The following is a 23585-nucleotide window of genomic DNA, read 5'->3' as shown; positions in this document are numbered from 1 at the left end:
GGCATATGGCTGTCTAACAGAAGTAAAATTAATTCCTCACTTATTCTGACAATGTACTTAACCCCAAATAAAAGAACCCAATAAAAAGAGTTGTTAAATAATAGTGAAGTCACGATGTAATAACAATAACTCATCTCTCTCGAGTTTTCCTTTTGAGCTTTGCTAAAAGCCACTGTGTCAAGTGTCCATCTTGGGTTGCCGTCCGGACATCCGGACCATCTCGCACATGCGCAGTACCGATCGGGCAGGGGGACGGATCGGGTAGTGACAAACCCGTTCTTATTATACATCCATGAACGATCCCAGTCCACCAAAGTCCAAAATCAAGCGCAACACAGGTGGCGTTTCAGCTCCGGGAAGTGAGCACAGGCTCCGCAGTCCAAGCGGATAGAGTGGTCCCAGGAACGGAGCAGTAATGGCATCAACAACGCTCGCCCCGGTTGTACTGTCCAAAACAGCTCACAGATATTGACCGGTGTTTTACAACGATAACATATATCACGTAGACAACACTAGAACAGACATGAGAGCACAGCGGACAGGTACAGACGTGCTGCCATCTTGGATTGTGTGATGATCAATGATCATTGTAAGCAGAGGCGGATTTAGGATTGTAGGAGATCCGGGGCTTAGCCCAGGAGTTGTTGGGTGGGGGGGGGGGGGTAAAGTGCTATTTTTTTTACAAGTGGGGGGTGGACAAAACATCCTTTAGGGGGGTCGTCGCCTCCTCTAGGCATGCTCCCCCCGGGAAGATTTTTTTTAAATATTGAAGTTAAAAGCATCAATCTGGTGCACTTTGAGAGCAACATTAACCCTACCTTAATAATACCTTAAAGGGGACATATCATGCTATATTTGAACAATATATTGTAGGGCCATACCTATATAAAGTATATAAATAGTTTTTCTTTCAAAATACCAAACAGATCCTGCATTTTGCCTTCTGATGTGATTTAGCATGTTTGGCGTGTGTTTCCATTAGCATACCGCACCGCTATCGAACAAAGCCGACACACCGTCCTCTTCCGATCCACTGCGCATTGCTTATTGTTTTATAGATCTATTCTCATCCACCATCTTTGTTTGTGACGTAAAGAGTGTAAGAGTCATGTTTCTGAATCGGGCACTCTGAGTGGATGCAGTCACAGCCAATCGGATTCAGACTGTTGCCTGTCAGTTCCGTTGCCTGTCAGTTCCGTTGCTATGGTTCCGTTGTTATGTGTACTGAAACGAGAGCCGGTATAATTCCACGCGGGAAAACAAAATAAAAATTGGAATACGTTATTTTAGTGTCTTAAAAGTAGACTGAGGTATGAAGGGTTAACTTTACATCTTAGGATCACTTTTAGTCATGTTCTGTATACATACTAACATATAAGGGGATTGACTTAGTGTGGTTTATCTTTTTGTCGCTGCTTTTAATTTAAACTGAGCTGTTGTGTTCATCAGTAAAGTGGAACTTCTGTGTGAACTATTCATATCTTAAACTGCACTGTAACTTTGTATTCATGTATTTTTTCTTTTAATGTTTCTTTTATTATCTTTTACTGTTTTTAAATGCCTTTGTCTGAATGTCTTTCATTTTTGTAAAGCACCTTGAATTGCCTTGTGTTGAAAGGTGCTATATAAATAAACTTGCCTTGCCTTGGTTACTCCATGTTTACTAGCTATAAGATTAACGTTACAGTACATCACTCTTTTTCACTTCTTACTCAGTCAGCCAGAGTGCAGATATCACCATTATATTCACACACCTGAAACATCATCCATTTCTTCACTGCTGGTGATGACATTGTTGTCAGTTGCTGATACTGCTGCTGCTGCTGCTGCTGCTGCTGCTGCTGCTGCAGCTTTTGGCGCCTGCTTCGATGAAAATAACTTTCTAATATCCATAACTTAGGCTATTAGCTTAAAACTCGTCAGGCACTAGGAAGGATCACTTCTTCTTCAGAGCAGGGAAGGCTACGCAGTACGCAGGCTAATGTCACGTAGCGGCTGCCTCTCTGGTGGACTCCGGTACTGCACATTACTCCCGAGACATTTAAAAAAAAAAAAAAAAAATCTAATTTTTTTTTTTTTTAAGTGAAACATCCGGGGCTTTTCAGAAAACATCCGGGGCTTGAGCCCAAGTAGCCACCCCCTAGCGCCGCCTCTGATTGTAAGTATAAAGTCAACTGTTAAGTGCATCTGTAAAAAACACTCATGTAGAAACATCAAACCTGGTGATCTGGTGATATCCTTTATGTAATATATTAATGTCGATATATAAAAACCTTGATATGTGGAAGGACGAGTAGAAGGGATTCTTTGCCAAATTAGTGCAACATTATAAAATGTATGATTAAATGTCTGTGAACACATGAACATATGATGTAAAACAAACCCTATAATAATTTTGAAACTGCAAGACGGTGTTGGGTGGGGGGTTTGTGGATTGGGCAAAGGCTCTCTTGCCCTTATAGATTTTTCTGTAGTTACATTTTTATTATTTGCCTTTGAAGATGAAAAAAAAAGAAAAAAAGTATTATTATTGTTACATTTGTTTCTGTTTACTGGGGTGAAAAAGCATGTTGTTGTTTTTATGTATGTCACTAATGTATGGCCTAAACTGCATTGTTTAATTACGATTTGAGGGAAACATATTTTTTTGTTTTTGACATCACAAATGTTTCTAATCAGTCCATGGAAACCAAAAGTGGTGTTGTCTTTTCCATACAGCCATAACTTATTATATAATGTGATTATTAAAAGCCAAACCAGATTTTTCTAAACAATTAGATAAGATAAGATACTAGAGGTACTTTATTGATCCCAATTTGGGAAATGTTTGCATTGCAGAAGCATAAAACAAAACATAAGTTGAAATTAAAGAGCAGAAATAAACAATTCTACTAAATTATCTCAAAATTAAATTAAAACAGCATTTAGAAGTAGAAAACATACAGTAGACTGTGAAGATAAAAACATCTATACACTCTGACAAAAAAACACTATTGAAGGGCTTTATACATAATATAAAGCAGGATATTATTTACATTAAGTGTGTAGGGAATGGAATATTAAATTAAATATAAAATCAGAAAATAGTTTACCTTGAAAAGGAATTGCTGTTTGGTTTAATAGGAAACATAATTGAAGTTGAAGTGAAGGAAGTAGAATAGGAAATTGTTGCCCCTAAAATATCTGAAATACAAATCTAAATCAAGTTAATAATGTTTGCTTTTGTAGTGCCGAGATATATGGAGTCAGAGGCGGTGCATCGAAGGTGCAAAAGGGAACTTTAATGAGGAGCAGAAAAGGACATGTTGTCGGGTCGCAGCCCGGGTCGACAAGAGAGAGAGCCAAGAGGGCTACCTATTTATAGGTAACCCATAACATGTCCGTGTGGGAACAATAACCGCAACTGTAGTTCCAAGTATGAATTATGTCCCAGTGGTTAAATAGGTGGTCACCACACAAGCCCCCCCAGAATTCAAACATGGCAAAAAGATATATCCCCACGTCCGTGGAGGAAACATCACAAGGGCCGAGGAGGGTGGGGCCGCAGGTGAGGACCGGGCCATGGAACGGGCCACGAAAGGGGGCCGCAGGAGAGGGCAGACGCCCTAACGAGGGCGAGGGCACCCACACCGGGGGCGGGCCGTCGTAAGGGGGCCGAACTAGGTGTTGCGGAGAACCCAGCAGGAAAGAGGGCAACCCGGCCGCAGGCAGATGCACAACGGCGGCGGGCATGAAGTCCTCGAGGTATCCCCGGAAGAGAGGGCAACCCGGCCGCAGGCAGACGCACAACGGCGGCGGACATGAAGTCCTCGGCAGGCGTCGAGGTATCCCCGGAAGAGAGGGCAACCCGGCCGCAGGCAGACGCACATGGCGGCGGGCATGAAGTCCTCGGCAGGCGTCGAGGTATCCCCGGAAGAGAGGGCAACCCGGCCGCAGGCAGACGCACAACGGCGGCGGGCATGAAGTCCTCGGCAGGCGTCGAGGTATCCCCGGAAGAGAGGAGCAGTCCCCCCGGGAGGAAGGAGCACAACCCGGCCGCAGGCAGACGTGCCGCGGCGGCGGGCATGAAGTCCTCAGCAGGTGCTGAGGCATCACCGGGAAGCAGGAGAGGCCAGACAGGGTCCCGGAGCGCGCCACCCATGGGCCAATGGAGCATGGGCGACGTCCGGAACTGTCGAGGCGAGACGGAGTCCAGGAGTGCACCACCCAGGCGTCGATGATACCGTGAGTGGCGTCTGGAACCGCCGTCGAGGTGGTGAAAAAAATGAGAGTGTCCACATGAGGTCAACCGGCTGGTCGAACCTCCTCTCCGGCACCGGAAAAAAATTGTTAACAGTCAGATGTCAACACGTCGTTAGTTGCTAGCCGTTAGCTGCCGCTGTTAGCCGTCAGTCATCGTTGTTATCCGTTAGCTGCTAGCCGTCGTTAGTCGTTAGCTGTCGTTGCTAGCCGTTAGCTGCCGCTGCTAGTTGTCGTTAGCTGTTAGCCGTTGTTAGCTGTTAGCTGTCGTTGTTAGCCGTCGGTAGCTACTAGTTGTCGTTAGCTGTTAGCCGTTGTTAGCTGTTAGCTGTCGTTGTTTGCCGTTGGTAGCTGCTAGCAGTTAGCTGTAGTGGTTAGCTGTTAGCTGGTGTCGACGGCCGCTAGCCGGAAGCCGTTAGTCGATGTCGTCAGCCCCAGAGCCTCTGCTAGGCGGCGTGCCCCCACCAGGGAAGGTGCCGCTGCGCGCAGTGGCCAGCACCTCAGGGGTAAATTGCCGGGCGGCCAGGAAGAACCGGTCAGCTTCTTCGGCTAAAGCACAGGGCTCAACACGAGCCGTGTTAGCTAGCGCAGCCTGGACACGCAGCCGCATGTCCCGAAGAAACAGTTCCATGAAGTAGAAGTCGGGGTCTTCCGTACCTAGCAGGTCGTGCATCGTCTCCTTGTAGTCGGAAGTCTTGCTGTCTTCCAGTGCCGAGACGATGGGGGAATGGCGAGCAACGTCCTCAGCCATTCCGTGAGGGGCGCACCGAGCCTCAGTCCGTGTGCACGTGGCAGCCACGGACGTCTCCAAAATTCTCCGGCAGTTTGCGAAAAACGGCCTCTCTAGCCATGTTCGGTCCAATCTCGGAAACTTCTCGAGACTTGTCAGGGTCACCAGTGTAGTGCCGAGAGATATGGAGTCAGAGGCGGTGCATCGAAGGTGCAAAAGGGAACTTTAATGAGGAGCAGAAAAGGACATGTTGTCGGGTCGCAGCCCGGGTCGACAAGAGAGAGAGCCAAGAGGGCACACCTATTTATAGGTAACCCATAACATGTCCATGTGGGAACAATAACCGCAACTGTAGTTCCAAGTATGAATTATGTCCCAGTGGTTAAATAGGTGGTCACCACACTTTTCTCTTTTTCTGTCAACTGTAGTATTTCAGCTCCAAAACACACAAGTAATTTAAACCCTCTGAGATTGATGGTATTTGTAGTGTTTGCAGCAGAAAGGATTATGGGAGTTGAAGAGTAGGTGGTGTCTCAACCGTTGGAGAAAGAAAGGCCTTGTTGCTCCTGTAGTTCCTCCTCCACTCCCTCTTGGTGACGGGCCACTGAGAGGTGGAGCTACACTGAAAGAGAAGAGCTTCAACTTCCCAGAAATGAAAGTGAAAGCTTGTCTGAGCGACACAACAGCTGCACGTGTCTCTGCTTCTCTCTAAAGAAACACTCGACTGAATCCAGCAGCTTTTCTCCACAACACAGCAGAATCTCTGCCAAACACTGGTGAGTAAACTACAGAGACAATCACTAACTAAATATTTGAACACGGTTTAGTTTAATCAGAATCTGAGGCTGGTACGTCTATTCAGACATATACCGAATATATTCCTCCCTCAGACAATTTAAAACCAAAATACATTACATTATATAGTAATACATGTCTTAAGTTCAATATTAAAAGTACTCAGGCTGCTTTAAATACCGTTTTCCCACGCAATATAAGCAGCTATGTCATATGAGCAGGGTAGCCATATTATAATATTGATTCATGTGTAATGTGACAGTCATGGAGGGATCGTTGGGTTTTTAATGGTTTTCCATTTTACTTTATTATGATTTTACATATTAAAGTGCTGATATAGACAAGGAACACATGCAGGGCTTCAGATTTAAGACTGCAACAATATAAAATATTAGTTTATCATTGTTTTCATGTATTATTATGCAGCAGGCAGTGAGAGGCAGCCTCGATACATTATGTAAATACAATAAAACCCTTAAATACCCCAAAAATAATCTAAGTAAAGTATGTGAACTCCTTGACTCTCCGTATCTGCCCCAGTCTCCAGCTGAACTAAATGAAGCGTTTTCAGACTTTAACACGCCACACTGCAGACCAGTCGGACTTGTTCCCAACATGTTTTTATAGGGCGATGCAGTTAAATGCTGGTTACCATAGTGACAAACGGCTCGTTGGCTCCAACAAAAGAGACGCACACCAAACTGAGCAATGATAAACTGAATTTGATTAAAGTTAGTTACAAATTAAAGTACAACGATGTATGGAGGATGGAAATAGTGATAACTACTGTATGAAGATACATTTACATCAATACCTCAGACTTCAGTATTTACTAGCAGGGTAAGAAGTACTCTGATCATGTATTGAAGTAAAATACAACAATGTGGACATTTACAACAACAATTAAAAATACATCCTTTTTAAAAAGTAAAATATATTATAAAATTGGATTATAATTAGTGATGGATCAATGTGTTGAACATGTTATTGTACTGCTTGGTAAATTACCCTGAGGTTTATTAAATCATAATTGTGTTGTTTTATTTTATTTTTGTAATATCTGCAAAGTAACAAACTAACTATCAACAATGAATGTATTGGATTGACAAGTGAATTCGGTCCAGCTGTGTTTTTGGAGAGGTATAAATAAAACATATCAAAGAAAACAAAAAGTACAGTACCTGAATACATGCACCTTTTTACTCTCCCTCAACTATGTATGAGATCATTAAGTGCCTTGTAAATTATTTTTTTATAGTTTCACTCTGTTTGAATGTCAGTGGACTGAAAATAAGTCAATAAAGGAGCATGGCTGCTCATTCCCTGGCTCTCAAAGAGTTTGGCTGGCTGTTTAATCTATGTTCACACTGAGACAGTACAACACATAGAGAGAGCAGTACACCTATTGTGTAAGAACATACAAGCAGGTCCCACAGTATGATCACAAATACATAAAATCTGTTTAAAACAAATCTGTTTTTATATTTATGTGTTCTCAGCCTTGGAGAAACTTGACATGTGTTGGTATGTGTATGTGTCTGAACCTCTCTTTAGTGGTTCATTAATGAAACAGATATTTCAACGTGGGCCTACTTTGTTCATGTGCTGTTGAGGTTAATTTCAGTAGTTGTGTGCTATAATGTATTTACAACGTGTGAAGAGGAGGCAACTTTAGAATATGGAACATGTTCAGGTCAATTAGAGTCAAACTAATAGCTTATTGGTTATGAACAACACTTCACTTTAAAATAGGGAACATGTTCTTAGATATAAATACCTACTTTTGAGTTATTTAGACACAATTAACACTTATAGTTTCATGTCTTGTTACATAAGAAGAGATCATATTTGTTAAGTTTTATTATGGGAGAATTACTATTCGTGTGGTACTACTGCCTTATTAGGCCCATAACTGAGCAGAGCATATTAACACCACAATGTCCTTACTTGCAATAAATAAGCAATAATCAGAGGGTTATTGAGGAAAAACTCTCAACTAATGGCTTATTACTTGTGGAATATGGTCATGCAGAATAAGGCATTAATAAGTGTTTTATAATGACTAATAAAGAGACAATATACTGCTGATATGCATGTTAATTAAGAACTAGTTGATGGTTAATTTGTGTACCTTAATATAAAGTGTTACCATAATTACATTCTTGGCTGGGTGATTTCCAATAAAAAACACTGAACTGCATATCTGGGGTAGTGTTGTCACAGTACAACATTTTGGTTTCGATACCGATACCAAGTCAAGAATTGCGATTCCGATTCTTTTTCGATACTTTTCTTAAAAAAAGGGAAATACGGAATATCGGCTTTAAAATTAGGAATAACAGATGATTTTAGCAGTCAGAACAACTAAAGCAGCATTGTTACTAAGAACAGAAACGCCAAAGAGTCACATCTAATATAAATATATATAAAAGCATTTATTTTAATTGTGTAGCAGTGAGTTTAACATTTTGGCAGCATTGTTGAGCATTTTGAAAAAGTATTGTCATGCCTCTGTGCAAGGCTTAGTCTTTCTATCTTTATAGCCACTGGTGTAAAGTAACTAAGTTCATAAACTCAAGTACTACTTGGGTACAATTTTGAGATACTTGTACTTTATTTAAGTTTTTCAATGTTTCTTTTGCTACTTTGTACTTCTAATCCACTACAGTTCAGAGGTACATGGTGTACTTTGACTCCACTACATGTATTAATCCCTTTAGTTACTTCACGGATGTGGATGAATGATGTGAAATATAATCAAGTGTTAAATCAGACTTTAGTTCCACCTGGAGTAAATCCACCAGCTACCCTGCAGTTGCACTCCCACTTGCAGCCATGCTTCTCGTTTTCTCACATTCTCTGGCAGCTAGCGCGTGGCCGCGTGCACGAGAGAGGGGAGGGACTTAGAGCGTGCTTGAGAGGAGCGGGACTGGAGGCACGGCTGCGGTGCAGGGAGTGGAAGCAGAGCGCTGAACACACACAGCTCTTATTAAAAACGGCGCTTTTTCACGGGAGTACTTTTCCCCGTCATTCTTAAAGTACCGATACTAATGAAACGGAGGAATCGTACCGTTTTTAACGGCAGGGTATCGCGGTACCTTTCAAGTATCGGTACACCGTGCAACACTAATCTGGGGTCTTCTTTGCTCAGTTACTATTTGTACGGAATTCAGAACGATTCATATTAAAACTATATGTAATCTTTTGTCTACAGAGTAAACATGTCTGCTGCCAGCTGTCTACTGATTGAAGATCAGTTTCTGTGCTCCATCTGTCTGGATGTGTTCACTGATCCAGTCAGCACATGCCATGTGGACACAACTTCTGTAAAGCCTGCATCTCTGAATACTGGGATAGAAATGTCCCGAGTCAGTGTCCCAACTGTAAAAAGGTTTTCAACACAAAGCCTGAGCTGCTGGTCAACACTTTCATCTCTGAGATGGCTGCTCAGTTCAGACAGTCAGCTCAACAGAAAGCCAGCAGCAGCAGCTCAGAGCAACAAGTTGTCAAACCAGGAGAAGTTCCCTGTGACGCCTGCACTGGAATCAGACTGAAGGCCCTGAAGTCCTGCCTGGTGTGTCTGGAGTCCTACTGTAAGACTCACCTGGAGCCTCACCTGACAAGAGCAGGCCTGAAGAAACATCAGCTGATCGACCCTGAGGAGAACCTGGAAAGCAGGATGTGTGTGAAGCACGATAAACTGCTGGAGCTGTTCTGTAAGACCGACCAGGTGTGTGTCTGCATGCTCTGCACTGTTTCAGACCACAAGACACATGATGTTGTTCCTCTGAAAGAAGGATATGAAGGAAAGAAGGCTGAGCTGGGGAAGACAGAGGCTGAAATTCAGCAGATGATCCAGAAGAGACGACTGAAGATTCAGGAGATGAATCGCTCAGTGGAGCTCAGTAAGGAAGGAGCAGACAGAGAGATAGCAGATGGTGTTCAGGTCTTCACCGCTCTGAAGGAGTCTGTTGAGAGAAGCCAGGCCGAGCTCATCGACACTATCAAAGAGAAGCAGAGAGAGACAGAGGAACAGGCTGAAGGCTTCATCAAAGAGCTGGAACAGGAAGTCTCTGAGCTGAAGAAGAGAAGCTCTGAGGTGGAGCAGCTCTCACGCTCTGAAGACCAGCTCCACCTCCTCCAAAGCTTCACGTCCCTGAACGCTGCTCCACCCACCAAGAACTGGACAGAAGTCAGGGTCCGTCCACCTTCATATGAGGGGACTTTGAGGAGAGCTGTGACTCAGCTGGAGGAGATGCTCAGTAAACAGATGAAGAAGCTGCTTGAGGTGGAGCTGAAGAGGGTCCAGCAGTATGAGGTGGAGGTGACTCTTGATCCTGATACAGCACATCCTGAACTCATCCTGTCTGATGATGGAAAACAAGTTAAACATGTTGATGAGATGAAGACTCTTCCAGACAATCCAGAGAGATTTGATTATTGGGGCAATGTCTTAGCAAAGCAGAGTTTCTCTTCAGGAAGATTTTACTACGAGGTTCAGGTTAAAGGAAACACTGAGTGGGAGTTAGGAGTGGTCAGAGAGTCGATCAGCAGGAAGGGAGACATCACACTGTCTCCTCAGAATGGTTACTGGACGATAGTGTTGATGAATGGAAATGAGTACAAAGCTCATGCTGATCCTTCAGTCAGTCTCTCTCTGAAGTCTCAGCCTCAGAAGGTGGGGGTGTTTGTGGATTATGAGGAGGGTCTGGTCTCCTTTTATGATGTTGATGCTGCAGCTCTGATCTACTCCTTCACTGGCTGCTGCTTCACTGAGAAACTTTACCCATTCTTTGGTCCCAGTATTGAGGATGTTGGTAAACACTCTGCCCCTCTGATCATCTCTGCTGTCAATCACACCGAGTAGAACAACCATTTTGATTTTCAACATAAATATTCACTCTCACCAAATGTAATATACTGCATGTATATCATTGGGGAAGTAAATTGTATATATTTTTGATGTTAGCTTCTGATTCTGTAATTTTGAACCAGAATAATTAACTTAGTGCTTTTATGGCCGTTAATCTCCACACTTTGTAATAGCACCTAATCATAAATAGGAAGTGTTTCATAATGGCACAATTTACTGGGAAAACACATGCGCCCTTTACTCATTAAAAATGCCAACAATATGTTTTTTTAAAGGATTATTAGTTTTAAATATTGTAATTTAGGGGAACCTGTAAGAGATTGTTATCTGGTCTATGTCATGGCAAATTTAAGATTGTTTTTCTTGATTTATATTGGTACCCTTTTTTTGGAACAATCTGATTGTATAATATTCAGCTACATCGGTTTTCTGGTCTCAATCTGTTATGCTATTTTCATTTCATGTTCTCCAACTCTCTACAGACTATTTGTATAGTTTAAACAAATCCTCAATTAAATAAAAAGCTAATTAAATTCTGTCTTCATTGTTTTGTTTAGCTCTCAAGTAATTTACAAATACCTCATAAAGAAAGGTGAAAACGTGAAGGAACTTTAGTCAATTTAAAATATGGGTAAAGCTAATAACATTCAAAGCTGGAAAAACTTGTAAAGAAGTCTTCAGTGCAGGCAGTTTAACCCTTTAATTACTTTTTTCTAAAGTTTCTAGGTTGAAATGACGAATACATTGCCCATTTATATATTATCAAAACGATATTTCATCTATACCACCCCCATATAACACTGTTATTACACCATAAGTTCACCCACATTACATACATATATAATAATTGTGACCCGGGTTCGATTCCCGGGCAGTGTTTGTGTTAATCCAACTTCAAACAAAGAAGTGTTTATTTGGTGTAGGTTTATGATTCTCACTTAGGTTGCGAGAGGTGCAGGGTCCAAATCAATACAAAAAACAATACAAGCGCCGCTAGTGTAGTGGTATCATACAAGATTCCCATTCTTGTGTCCTGGGTTCGATTCCCAGGCGGTGCATAAAAGACGGTCTGGATATGGGTTGAGTAGGGAATAGAATAATAGAGAAAGGTACAGAACTCTGAAAAGGACATTTGAAATCTCTTCCAGGCGGCGGAGTTGAGAGAGCCAGAGTTATTTGTAACCTTCAACATTGAATTTTCTTATCACTGGACTCTAAGGGTAACTTGTTCTTCTATAGCTAACTATATGACCAAAAGCTAATGCACTAGCAATTTTGAAGATGATGACTACAGACTTGTGAGGCCACAATATTAAGGATACACAGGGCACTCCAACATCTAGGAAAATCAAAAAACACTGTAATAGTAAATATATTGATAGTTATATTATTTATAAACAAGAACAATACAAGCGCTGCTAGTGTAGTGGTATCATACAAGATTCCCATTCTTGTGAACCGGGTTCGATTCCCGGGCGGTGCATGCAAGACGATTTGAATATGGGTTGAGAAGGGGACGGAATACTAGAGAAAGGTACAGAACTCTTAAATAGATGTTTGAAATCTCTTCCATCTGCAGAGTTTTGAGAGATTCCCAATCTTGTGACCTGGGTTCAATTCCCGTGCAGTGTTTGTGTTAATCCAACTTCAAACAAAGAAGTGTTTATTTGGTGTAGGTTTATGATTCTCACTTAGGTTGCGAGTGGTCCAGGGTCCAAATCAATATAAAACAATACAAGCGCCGCTAGTGTAGTGGTACCATACAAGATTCCCATTCTTGTGACCCGGGTTTGATTCCCGGGTGGTGCATAAAAGCCGGTCTGGATATGGGTTGAGTAGGGAATGGAATAATAGATAAAGGTGCAGAACTCTGAAATGGACATTTTAAATCTCTTCCAGGCGGCGGAATTGAGAGAGCCAGAGTTATTTGTAACCACTGCAACATTGCATTTTCTTATCACTGGACTCTAAGGATAACTTGTTCTTCTATAGCTAACTATAAGACCTTTTTTTCTTCAAAATATGCATTTTTTCATAGAATTCCTTTTTCTCAGAATTAGATTTTTATTTCAAAATGTCACTTCTATTTCTTTTTTCTCCAGAATTTGGCTTTTCTTTTTAAATCATTTTGGGACATACACACTGAAAAGACTTCTGCTTTCAGACGTAGTTAATTATGAAGTTATTACCCTATCCGATGATAATCCAATGCAGAGGCAATGATGTACATTATTTTATATATATGATATATTTATATATGTATTTTTATATAGTCTAAAGTTACAACCGGCCCTTTGAGTGCAACCATAATGCTGATGTGGCCCGCGATGAAATTGAGTTTGACACCCCTGCTTTAGAGAGAAACAGAGACACGTGCAGCTGTTGTGTCGCTCAGACAAACTTTCACTTTAATTTCTGGGAAGTTGAAACTTTTCTCTTTCAGTGTAGCTCCACCTCTCAGTGGCCCGTCACCAAGAGGGAGTGGAGGAGGAACTACAAGAGCAACAAGGCCTTTCTTTCTTCAACGGTTGAGACCCCATATTTTAGGGGCAACAATTTCATATTCTACTTCCTTCACTTTAGCTTCCTTTCTCTTCCGTACAATTATGTTTCCTATTAAACTAAACTGCAATTCCTTTTTAAAGTAAACTATGTTCTCATGTATTACAGTTCCAGTTTTAAACATGAGGTAACTGTTGAAAACACTGAAACACTACTTGCTATGTTTAGAAACAATATGGCTTTTAATAATCACATTATATAATAAGTTGTTGTTGTATGGAAAAGACAACAAAGCTTTTGGTTTCCACGGACTGATTAGAAACATTTGTGATATGTCAAAATCAAAAAAATATGTTCCCCTTATATCGTAATTGACAATGCAGTTTAGTTCATACAATTAAGGAGAACCGGATCAAGACATCTGTGAGGTACAGTAAACAGCAACATGCTTTTTTATCCCAGTAAACAGAAAAGTACTAACAATAATAATACTTTTTTTTGTGACCATCTTTTAAATAATTTTACAAATGTTATAATTTTGCGATGAATCCCTCCTACTCAACCTTCCACATATCAAGGTTGTTATATATCGACAATCATAATTTACCTTAAGGATATCACCAGGTCACTTAACAGTTGACTTATACTTTATAAAGGGAGGATATCATTTTCTTTCTCGTAAATTATGTTTCGATAAAAAACTATTGTTTTTCAGTTACACAGAAGGCATGTTGGACTTGGGTTTATTCTCATCTGTCTTCTCAGTGTGTTCAGGCGGCAGACACCTTATATTTATGTATTATAAATTATTGATTCATATTTTGTATTACTTTAAAATTACAGCAGGTAAAGGTAGTGCTGATTTATTAATTTCTTTGTAAAGATATATTTGGGGCCTGAGAGGGACTTCATTAGAGATGCAGGGTTGAAAAGAGGAGAAAGAGGGGATGGCATTGCCTAAAATGTGTTTGTGCTCGGGATTCAAACCCGCTTACCTGGCAGCTCTTACCAACAGCAGCCCAATGGTCATTTTCTTTGTTAAATATACCACCATGTATCTTGTGAATTTCACAAAGATATCAATAAAATGTTGTCTTAACCTAAACTAATACATGACAAACTATTTGTTGATTACATGTTGTATTATCTGAAGTCAACTACAGGAACCTCAAACATTGTACTAACCCTAACCCTAACTTTCCACCTCTGCAAACAACTGATTGGTTATGAGGTGGTTCAGGAGTTACAGGACATCCTTCATTTGTCACAGCAACTTTCATCATCTGTAATGACACACTGTTAATGCTGTATTAAAGATAACTAACTGTGTCCAGCCCTCATTCTCTGCCGTCTTGTCCATCTATAGAAGACTCAGCAGCTGTCTCCATCACCGCCTGCGCTTATTAAGACCTTCTGTGATTCAGCGTTATCAGCAGAGATCGACCACAGCGTCCACTGGTCGGAGGAAGATGGATGTGACATCAAAAGTTTGGACCAGTGAGTCATTTAGAAGAAGGACGAGGCAGAGCGTGTCTGAGGTGAGAAAAGCCTAACTCTTTTGTGGTCTTTGACCGAGGACAACACAGTTTTGATTCTGGGATTCAGAGATAAATCATGGCAAGACCTTTATTTGAGTAATTCCTGATGTCATAGTGATGTAACTATGTTCTGAAAGTAAACAAAGGACTCCAATTGAGGTGTTTCAGATGAGGGGGAGTTTGTGGGAGAGAAACTCCCTCTGGAGGGAACACAGGGAACACAGGGATTTTAGACTTTGCAGACCATTTACATGCACAAAAAACGAAATAACACACTACAGGAAATGGAAAAGTCCAAAAAGCAAAATAAGGCCTCTTGGTTGGTTCCTGTATCTTGTGGGATACAGTCATTCGACAGGCTGTGTAATATTGATGTTATATGTATGTAATGTGGGTGAACTAATGGTGTAATAACAGTGTTATATGGGGGTGATATAGATGAAATATTGGTTTGATAATATATAAATCGGCAATGTATTTGTCATTTCAACCTAGAAACTTTGGAAAAAAGTAATTAAAGGGTTAAACTGCCTGTACTGAAGACTTCTTTACAAGTTTTTCCTGCTTTGAATGTTATTAGCTTTACCCATATTTTAAATTGACTAAAGTTCCTTCACGTTTTCTTCACCTTTCTTTATTCATTTGAGGTATTTGTAAATTACTTGAAAGCTAAACAAAACAATGAAGACAGAATTTAATTAGCTTTTTATTTAATTGAGGATTTGTTTAAACTATACAAATAGTCTGTAGAGAGTTGGACAACATGAAATGAAAATAGAATTACAGATTGAGACCAGAAAACCAATGCAGCTGAATATTATACAATCAGATTGTTCCAAAAACAAGGGTACCAATATAAATCAAGAAAAAAAATCTTAAATTTGCCATGACATAGACCAGATAACAATCTCTTACAGGTTCCCCTAAATTACAATATTTAAAACTAATAATCCTTTAACAAAACATATTGTTGGCATATTTAATGAGTAAAGGGCGCATGTGTTTTCCCAGTAAATTGTGCCATTATGAAACACTTCCTATTTATGATTAGGTGCTATTACAAAGTTTGGAGATTAACGGCCATACAAGGACTAAGTTAATTATTCTGTTTCAAAATTACAGAATCAGAAGTTAAAACATCAAAAATATATACAATTCACTTCCCCAATGATATACATGCAGTATATTACATTTGGTGAGAGTGAATCTTTCTGTTGAAAATCAAATGGTTGTTCTACTCGGTGTGATTGACAGGAGAGATGATCAGAGGGGCAGAGTTTTTACCACCATCCTTAAGACTGGGACCAAAGAATGGGTAGAGTTTCTCAGTGAAGCAGCAGCCAGTGAAGGAGTAGATCAGAGCTGCAGCATCAACATCATAAAAGGACACCAGACCCTCCTCATAATCCACAAACACCCCCACCTTCTCAGGCTGTGACTTCAGAGAGAGACGGACTGAAGGACCAGCACATGCTTTGTACTCATTTCCATTCCTCAACACTATCAGCCAGTAACCATTCTGAGGAGTCAGTGTGATGTCTCCCTTCCTGTTGATCGACTCTCTGACCACTCCTAGATCCCACTCAGTGTTTCCTTTAACCTGAACCTCGTAATAAAATCTTCCTGAAGAGATACTCTGCTTTGCTAAGACATTGACCCAATAATCAAATCTCTCTGGATTGTCTGGAAGATTCTTCATCACATCACCATGTTTCACTTGTTTTCCATCATCAGACAGGATGAGGTTGGGATGTGCTGTATCAGGATCAAGAGTCACCTCCACCTCAGACTGCTGGACCCTCTTCAGCTCCACCTCAGAGAGCAGCTTCTTCATCTGTTTCTTGAGCGTCTCCTCCAGCTGAGTCACAGCTCTCCTCACAGTCCCCTCATATGAAGGTGGACGGACCCTGACTTCTATCCAGTTCTTGGTGGGTGGAGCAGCGTTCAGGGACGTGAAGCTTTGGAGGAGGTGGAGCTGGTCTTCAGAGCGTGAGAGCTGCTCCACCTCAGAGCTTCTCTCCTTCAGCTCAGAGACTTCCTGTTCCAGCTCTTTGATGAAGCCTTCAGCCTGTTCCTCTGTCTCTCTCTGCTTCTCTTTGATGGTGTCGATGAGCTCGGCCTGGCTTCTCTCAACAGACTCCTTCAGAGCGGTGAAGACCTGAACACCATCTGCTATCTCTCTGTCTGCTCCTTTCTTACTGAGCTCCACTGAGCGACTCATCTCCTGAATCTTCAGTCGTCTCTTCTGGATCATCTGCTGAATTTCAGCCTCTGTCTTCCCCAGCTCAGCCTTCTTTCCTTCATATCCTTCTTTCAGAGGAACAACATCATGTGTCTTGTGCTCTGAAACAGTGCAGAGCATGCAGACACACACCTGGTCGGTCTTACAGAACAGCTCCAGCAGTTTATCGTGCTTCACACACATCCTGCTTTCCAGGTTCTCCTCAGGGTCGATCAGCTGATGTTTCTTCAGGCCTGCTCTTGTCAGGTGAGGCTCCAGGTGAGTCTCACAGTAGGACTCCAGACACACCAGGCAGGACTTCAGGGCCTTCAGTCTGGTTCCAGTGCAGACGTCACAGGGAACTTCTCCTGGTTTGACAACGTGTTGCTCTGAGCTGCTGCTGCTGGCTTTCTGTTGAGCTGACTGTCTGAACTGAGCAGCCACCTCAGAGATGAAAGTGTTGACCAGCAGCTCAGGCTTTGTGTTGAAAACCTTTTTACAGTTGGGACACTGACTCGGGACATTTCTGTCCCAGTATTCAGAGATGCAGGCTTTACAGAAGTTGTGTCCACATGGCATGGTGACTGGATTAGTGAACACATCCAGACAGATGGAGCACAGAAACTGATCTTCAGTTAGCAGACAGCTGGCAGCAGACATGTTTACTCTGTAGACAAAAGATTACATATAGTTTTAATATGAATCGTCCTGAATTCCGTACAAATAGTAACTGAGCAAAGAAGACCCCAGATTAGTGTTGCACGGTGTACCGATACTTGAAAGGTACCACGATACCCTGCCGTTAAAAACGGTACGATTCCTCCGTTTCATTAGTATCGGTACTTTAAGAATGACGGGGAAAAGTACTCCCGTGAAAAAGCGTCGTTTTTAATAAGAGCCGTGTGTGTTCAGCACTCTGCTTCCACTCCCTGCACTGCAGCCGTGCCTGCAGTCCCGCTCCTCTCAAGCACGTTCCAAGTCCCTCCCCTCTCTCGTGCACACGGCCACGCGCTAGCTGCCAGAGCATGTGAGAAAACGAGAAGCATGGCTGCAAGTGGGAGTGCAACTGCAGGGTATCTGGTGGATTTACTCCAGGTGGAACTAAAGTCTGATTTAACACTTGATTATATTTCACATCATTCATCCACATCCGTGAAGTAACTAAAGGGATTAATACATGTAGTGGAGTCAAAGTACACCATGTACTCTGAACTGTAGTGGATTATAAGTACAAAGTAGTAAAAGAAACATTGAAATACTTAAATAAAGTACAAGTATCTCAAAATTGTACCCAAGTAGTACTTGAGTTTATGAACTTAGTTACTTTACACCAGTGGCTATAAAGATAGAAAGACTAAGCCTTGCACAGAGGCATGACAATACTTTTTCAAAATGCTCAACAATGCTGCCAAAATGTTAAACTCACTGCTACACAATTAAAATAAATGCTTTTATATATATTTATATTAGATGTGACTCTTTGGCGTTTCTGTTCTTAGTAACAATGCTGCTTTAGTTGTTCTGACTGCTAAAATCATCTGTTATTCCTAATTTTAAAGCCGATATTCCGTATTTCCCTTTTTTTAAGAAAAGTATCGAAAAATAATCGGAATCGCAATTCTTGACTTGGTATCGGTATCGAAACCAAAATGTTGTACTGTGACAACACTACCCCAGATATGCAGTTCAGTGTTATTTATTGGAAATCACCCAGCCAAGAAAATAAGTGATAACATAGAGATCTTTTTCAAAACAATAATAATTGAAAACATATGATATTATATTGTTGAGCCTAAATGTAATTATGGTAACACTTTATATTAAGGTACACAAATTAACCATCAACTAGTTCTTAATTAACATGCATATCAGCAGTATATTGTCTCTTTATTAGTCATTATAAAACACTTATTAATGCCTTATTCTGCATGACCATATTCCACAAGTAATAAGCCATTAGTTGAGAGTTTTTCCTCAATAACCCTCTGATTAGTGCTTATTTATTGCAAGTAAGGACGTTGTGGTCTTAATATGCTCCGCTCAATATGGGCCTAATAAGGCAGTAGTACCACACGAATAGTAATTCTCCCATAATAACACTTAACAAATATGATCTCTTCTTATGTAACAAGACATGAAACTATAAGTGTTAATTGTGTCTAAATAACTCAAAATTAGGTATTTATATCCAAGAACATGTTCCCTATTTTAAAGTGAAGTGTTGTTCATAACCAATAAGCTATTAGTTTGACTCTAATTGACCTGAACATGTTCCATATTCTAAAGTTGCCTCCTCTTCACACGTTGTAAATACATTATAGCACACAACTAGTGAAATTAACCTCAACAGCACATGAACAAAGTAGGCCCACGTTGAAATATCCGTTTCATTAATGAACCACTAAAGAGAGTTTCAGACACATACACATACCAACACATGTCAAGTTTCTCCAAGGCTGAGAACACACTATGCAGCCTGTACTATTTTTAATAAAAACAGATTTGTTTTAAACAGATGTTATGTATTTGTGATCATACTGTGGGACCTGCTTGTATGTTCTTACACAATAGGTGTACTGCTCTCTCTATGTGTTGTACTGTCTCAGTGTGAACATAGATTAAACAGCCAGCCAAACTCTTTGAGAGCCAGGGAATGAGCAGCCATGCTCCTTTATTGGGTTATTTGCAGTCCACTGACATTCAAACAGAGTGAAACTATAAAAAAATAATTTACAAGGCACTTAATGATCTCATACATAGTTGAGGGAGAGTAAAAAGGTGCATGTATTCAGGTACTGTACTTGAGTTTTCTTTTATATGTTTTATTTATACCTCTCCAAAAACACAGCTGGACCAAATTCACTTGTCAATCCAATACATTCATTGTTGATAGTTAGTTTGTTACTTTGCAGATATTACAAAAATAAAATAAAACAACAAAATTATGATTTAAAAAACCTCAGGGTAATTTACCAAGCAGTACAATAACATTTTCAACACATTGATCCATCACTAATTATAATCCAATTATATAATATATTTTACTTTTTAAAAAGGATGTATTTTTAATTGTTGCTGGACATTTCCACATTGTTGTATTTTACTTCAATACATGATCAGAGTACTTCTTACCCTGCTAGTAAATACTGAAGTCTGAGGTATTGATGTATATGTATCTTCATAGTTATCACTATTTCCATCCTCCATACATTGTTGTACTTTAATTTGTAAATAACTTTGATCAAATTCAGTTTATCATCAGTTTGGTGTGCGTCTCTTTTGTTGGAGCCAACGAGCCGTTTGTCACTATGGTAACCAGCATTTAACTGCATCGCCCTATAAAAACATGTTGGGGAACAAGTCCGACTGTTTTGCAGTGTGGCGTGTTAAGGTCTGAAAACGTTTCATTTAGTTCAGCTGGAGACTGGGGCGGATACGGAGAGTCAAGCAGTTCACAAACTTGACTTAGATTATTTTTGGGGTATTTAAGGGTTTTATTGTATTTACATAATTTATCGAGGCTGCCTCTCACTGCCTGCTGCATAATAATACATGAAAACAATGATAAACTAATATGTTATATTGTTGCAGTCTTAAATCTGAAGCCCTGCCTGTGTTCCCTGTCTATATCAGCACTTTAATATGTAAAATCATAATAAAGTAAAATGGAAAACCATTAAAAACCCAACGATCCCTCCATGACTGTCACATTACACATTAATCAATATTATAATACGGCTACCCTGCTCATATGACATAGCTGCTTATATTGCGTGGGAAAACGGTATTTAAAGCAGCCTGAGTACTTTTAATATTGAACTTAAGACATGTATTACTATATAATGTAATGTATTTTGGTTTTAAATTGTCTGAGGGAGGAATATATTCGGTATATGTCTGAATAGACGTACCAGCCTCAGATTCTGATTAAACTAAACCGTGTTCAAATATTTAGTTAGTGAATTTGTCTCTGTAGTTTACTCACCAGTTTTTGGAAGAGATTCTGCTGTGTTGTTGAGAAAAGCTGCTGGATTCAGTCGAGTGTTTCTTTAGAGAGAAGCAGAGACACGTGCAGCTGTTGTGTCGCTCAGACAAGCTTTCACTTTCAATTCTGGGAAGTTGAAGCTCTTCTCTTTCAGTGTAGCTCCACCTCTCAGTGGCCCGTCACCAAGAGGGAGTGGAGGAGGAACTCCAAGAGCAACAAGGCCTTTCTTTCTTCAATGGTTGAGACCCCACCAACACTACAACTCCCATAATCCTTTCTGCTGCAAACACTACAAAGACCATCAATCTTAGAGGGTTTAAATTACTTGTGTGTTTTGGAGCTGAAATACTACAGTTGACAGAAAAAGAGAAAAGCAAACATTATTAACTTGATTTAGATTTTTATTTCAGATATTTTAGGGGCAACAATTTCCTATTCTACTTCCTTCACTTCAACTTCAATTATGTTTCCTATTAAACCAAACAGCAATTCCTTTTCAAGGTAAACTATTTTCTGATTTTATATTTAATTTAATATTCCATTCCCTACACACTTAATGTAAATAATATCCTGCTTTATATTATGTATAAAGCCCTTCAATAGTGTTTTTTTGTCAGAGTTTATAGATGTTTTTATCTTCACAGTCTACTGTATGTTTTCTACTTCTAAATGCTGTTTTAATTTAATTTTGAGATAATTTAGTAGAATTGTTTATTTCTGCTCTTTAATTTCAACTTATGTTTTGTTTTATGCTTCTGCAATGCAAACATTTCCCAAATTGGGATCAATAAAGTACCTCTAGTATCTTATCTTATCTAATTGTTTAGAAAAATCTGGTTTGGCTTTTAATAATCACATTATATAATAAGTTATGGCTGTATGGAAAAGACAACACAGCTTTTGGTTTCCATGGACTGATTAGAAACATTTGTGATGTCAAAAACAAAAAAATATGTTTCCCTCAAATCGTAATTAAACAATGCAGTTTAGGCCATACATTAGTGACATACATAAAAACAACAACATGCTTTTTCACCCCAGTAAACAGAAACAAATGTAACAATAATAATACTTTTTTTTCTTTTTTTTTCATCTTCAAAGGCAAATAATACAAATGTAACTACAGAAAAATCTATAAGGGCAAGAGAGCCTTTGCCCAATTCACAAACCCCCCACCCAACACCGTCTTGCAGTTTCAAATTAGTATAGGGTTTGTTTTACATCATATGTTCATGTGTCACAGACATTTAATCATAACATTTTATAATTTTGCACTAATTTGGCAAAGAATCCCTCCTACTCGTCCTTCCACATATCAAGGTTTTTATATATCGACATTAATATATTACATAAAGGATATCACCAGATCACCAGGTTTGATGTTTCTACATGAGTGTTTTTTACAGATGCACTTAACAGTTGACTTTATACTTACAATGATCATTGATCATCACACAATCCAAGATGGCAGCACGTCTGTACCTGTCCGCTGTGCTCTCATGTCTGTTCTAGTGTTGTCTACGTGATATATGTTATCGTTGTAAAACACCGGTCAATATCTGTGAGCTGTTTTGGACAGTACAACCGGGGCGAGCGTTGTTGATGCCATTACTGCTCCGTTCCTGGGACCACTCTATCCGCTTGGACTGCGGAGCCTGTGCTCACTTCCCGGAGCTAAAACGCCACCTGTGTTGCGCTTGATTTTGGACTTTGGTGGACTGGGATCGTTCATGGATGTATAATAAGAACGGGTTCGTTGAGCTCAAGCATAGCATGACTGGGCTTGTGTTCCTGTTTACATGAGACGTCAAACAACGTCATCTTCGTTCTCGGGAGGACTGAAAGTCCGGACCGGATTCTCACCTCGCTGACCTGGCATTTCTCAACTTCGGCAGGACGGAAAACGCGGACCGTATTCCTGTGCTTATTTCTGGATTTCTTCAGCAGGCCCTCTCTATCTCCTGACACATGTCACCCAGCATGTTTCTCCTAATACCTATTGTTCTCCTACTGACTATTCTCCATCCATATGAGGTGCGTGTAGTGTATGAAGTCCAAAATGTGCCTCATCTTGTCTTCCCTAGTAAAGACACAAACTGGGATTCTACTTTGTTTAAGAGCTCTGTAAATTGGAGCACTCTAATCTCCAAGGATCTCATGTCTCTACCTTGTCTTATTCATCTTTTTAGTCCTTATAACTGGTTGTTTTCGATGAGCTCGTGTTCCTATGGTGGAAAGAGAGTAATAGGCCTATATAATGAATCTATGCAAACAACAACTTGGGTGAAAAGGAAATGTTTCATTGTTATCCTGCTCCTCTTATCAGGAAACGTTCATCCAAACCCTGGACCAGATTTGAATTGTCTGAGTACCCCTGATGATTTTAAAGCAAGGTCGGGTCTTGGTATCATCCACATAAATGTCAGAAGTCTACTTCCTAAAATGGACCACATGAAAATCTGGGCAAAATCCTCTGATTCTGATGTTCTTGTTTTATCTGAAACTTGGCTAAAGAAATCTATCACGGACAAAGACATTGCAATTAAGGGTTACAATGTGTTTCGTTGTGACCGTCCCAGAAAAGGTGGTGGTGTTGCAATTTATGTAAAAACAAAATGTCATGCTACCATCCAATCATCTGTGTCTCTTAGCAGACAATTTGAACTACTTGCGCTGAAATTGGAACTTCTTAAGGGTCAGTT

General features: G+C 40.3%; 1 protein-coding gene, 3 non-coding genes and 1 pseudogene across 5 annotated transcripts; 4 read left to right on the top strand and 1 right to left on the bottom strand.

Annotated features, from left to right (window-relative positions):
* Window positions 1-5647: 5647 nt before the first annotated feature.
* Window positions 5648-11154, top strand: LOC117448357 (E3 ubiquitin-protein ligase TRIM39-like; annotated as a pseudogene).
* A 470-nt stretch (window positions 11155-11624) lies between these two features.
* On the top strand, window positions 11625-11695 carry trnag-ccc (transfer RNA glycine (anticodon CCC)). Its single transcript has one exon. It is a non-coding gene; the product is annotated as a tRNA-Gly (tRNA).
* A 354-nt stretch (window positions 11696-12049) lies between these two features.
* Window positions 12050-12120, top strand: trnag-ccc (transfer RNA glycine (anticodon CCC)). The gene has a single exon. It is a non-coding gene; the product is annotated as a tRNA-Gly (tRNA).
* A 255-nt stretch (window positions 12121-12375) lies between these two features.
* On the top strand, window positions 12376-12446 carry trnag-ccc (transfer RNA glycine (anticodon CCC)). The gene has a single exon. It is a non-coding gene; the product is annotated as a tRNA-Gly (tRNA).
* A 2924-nt stretch (window positions 12447-15370) lies between these two features.
* LOC117448354 (E3 ubiquitin-protein ligase TRIM39-like) lies at window positions 15371-22748 on the bottom strand. 2 transcript variants are annotated; one of them, XM_034085630.2, is made up of 3 exons: window positions 22319-22748; window positions 20884-21231; window positions 15371-17565 (listed from the first exon to the last, which is right to left on the bottom strand). In XM_034085630.2, exon 3 carries the CDS (start codon window positions 17556-17558, stop codon window positions 15912-15914), a length of 1647 nt encoding a protein of 548 aa, XP_033941521.1. In that variant the 5' UTR covers window positions 17559-17565; window positions 20884-21231; window positions 22319-22748; the 3' UTR covers window positions 15371-15911. The 2 variants fall into 2 exon arrangements, with proteins under 2 accessions (XP_033941521.1, XP_033941523.1); XM_034085632.2 differs by having other exon boundaries at window positions 20884-21172.
* Window positions 22749-23585: the final 837 nt, after the last annotated feature.

The sequence above is a fragment of the Pseudochaenichthys georgianus genome, chromosome 6, assembly GCF_902827115.2.
Source record: "Pseudochaenichthys georgianus chromosome 6, fPseGeo1.2, whole genome shotgun sequence".
Taxonomy (NCBI): domain Eukaryota; kingdom Metazoa; phylum Chordata; class Actinopteri; order Perciformes; family Channichthyidae; genus Pseudochaenichthys; species Pseudochaenichthys georgianus.
Note: the sequence above shows the minus strand (reverse complement) of the source record. Positions and strands in the feature narration are given on the sequence as shown.

What these genes read in the sequence shown, in the direction of transcription:
- LOC117448354 (XM_034085630.2), bottom strand. Translation starts at nt 17,558, where the DNA reads ATGTCTGCTGCCAGCTGTCTGCTAACTGAAGATCAGTTTCTGTGCTCC.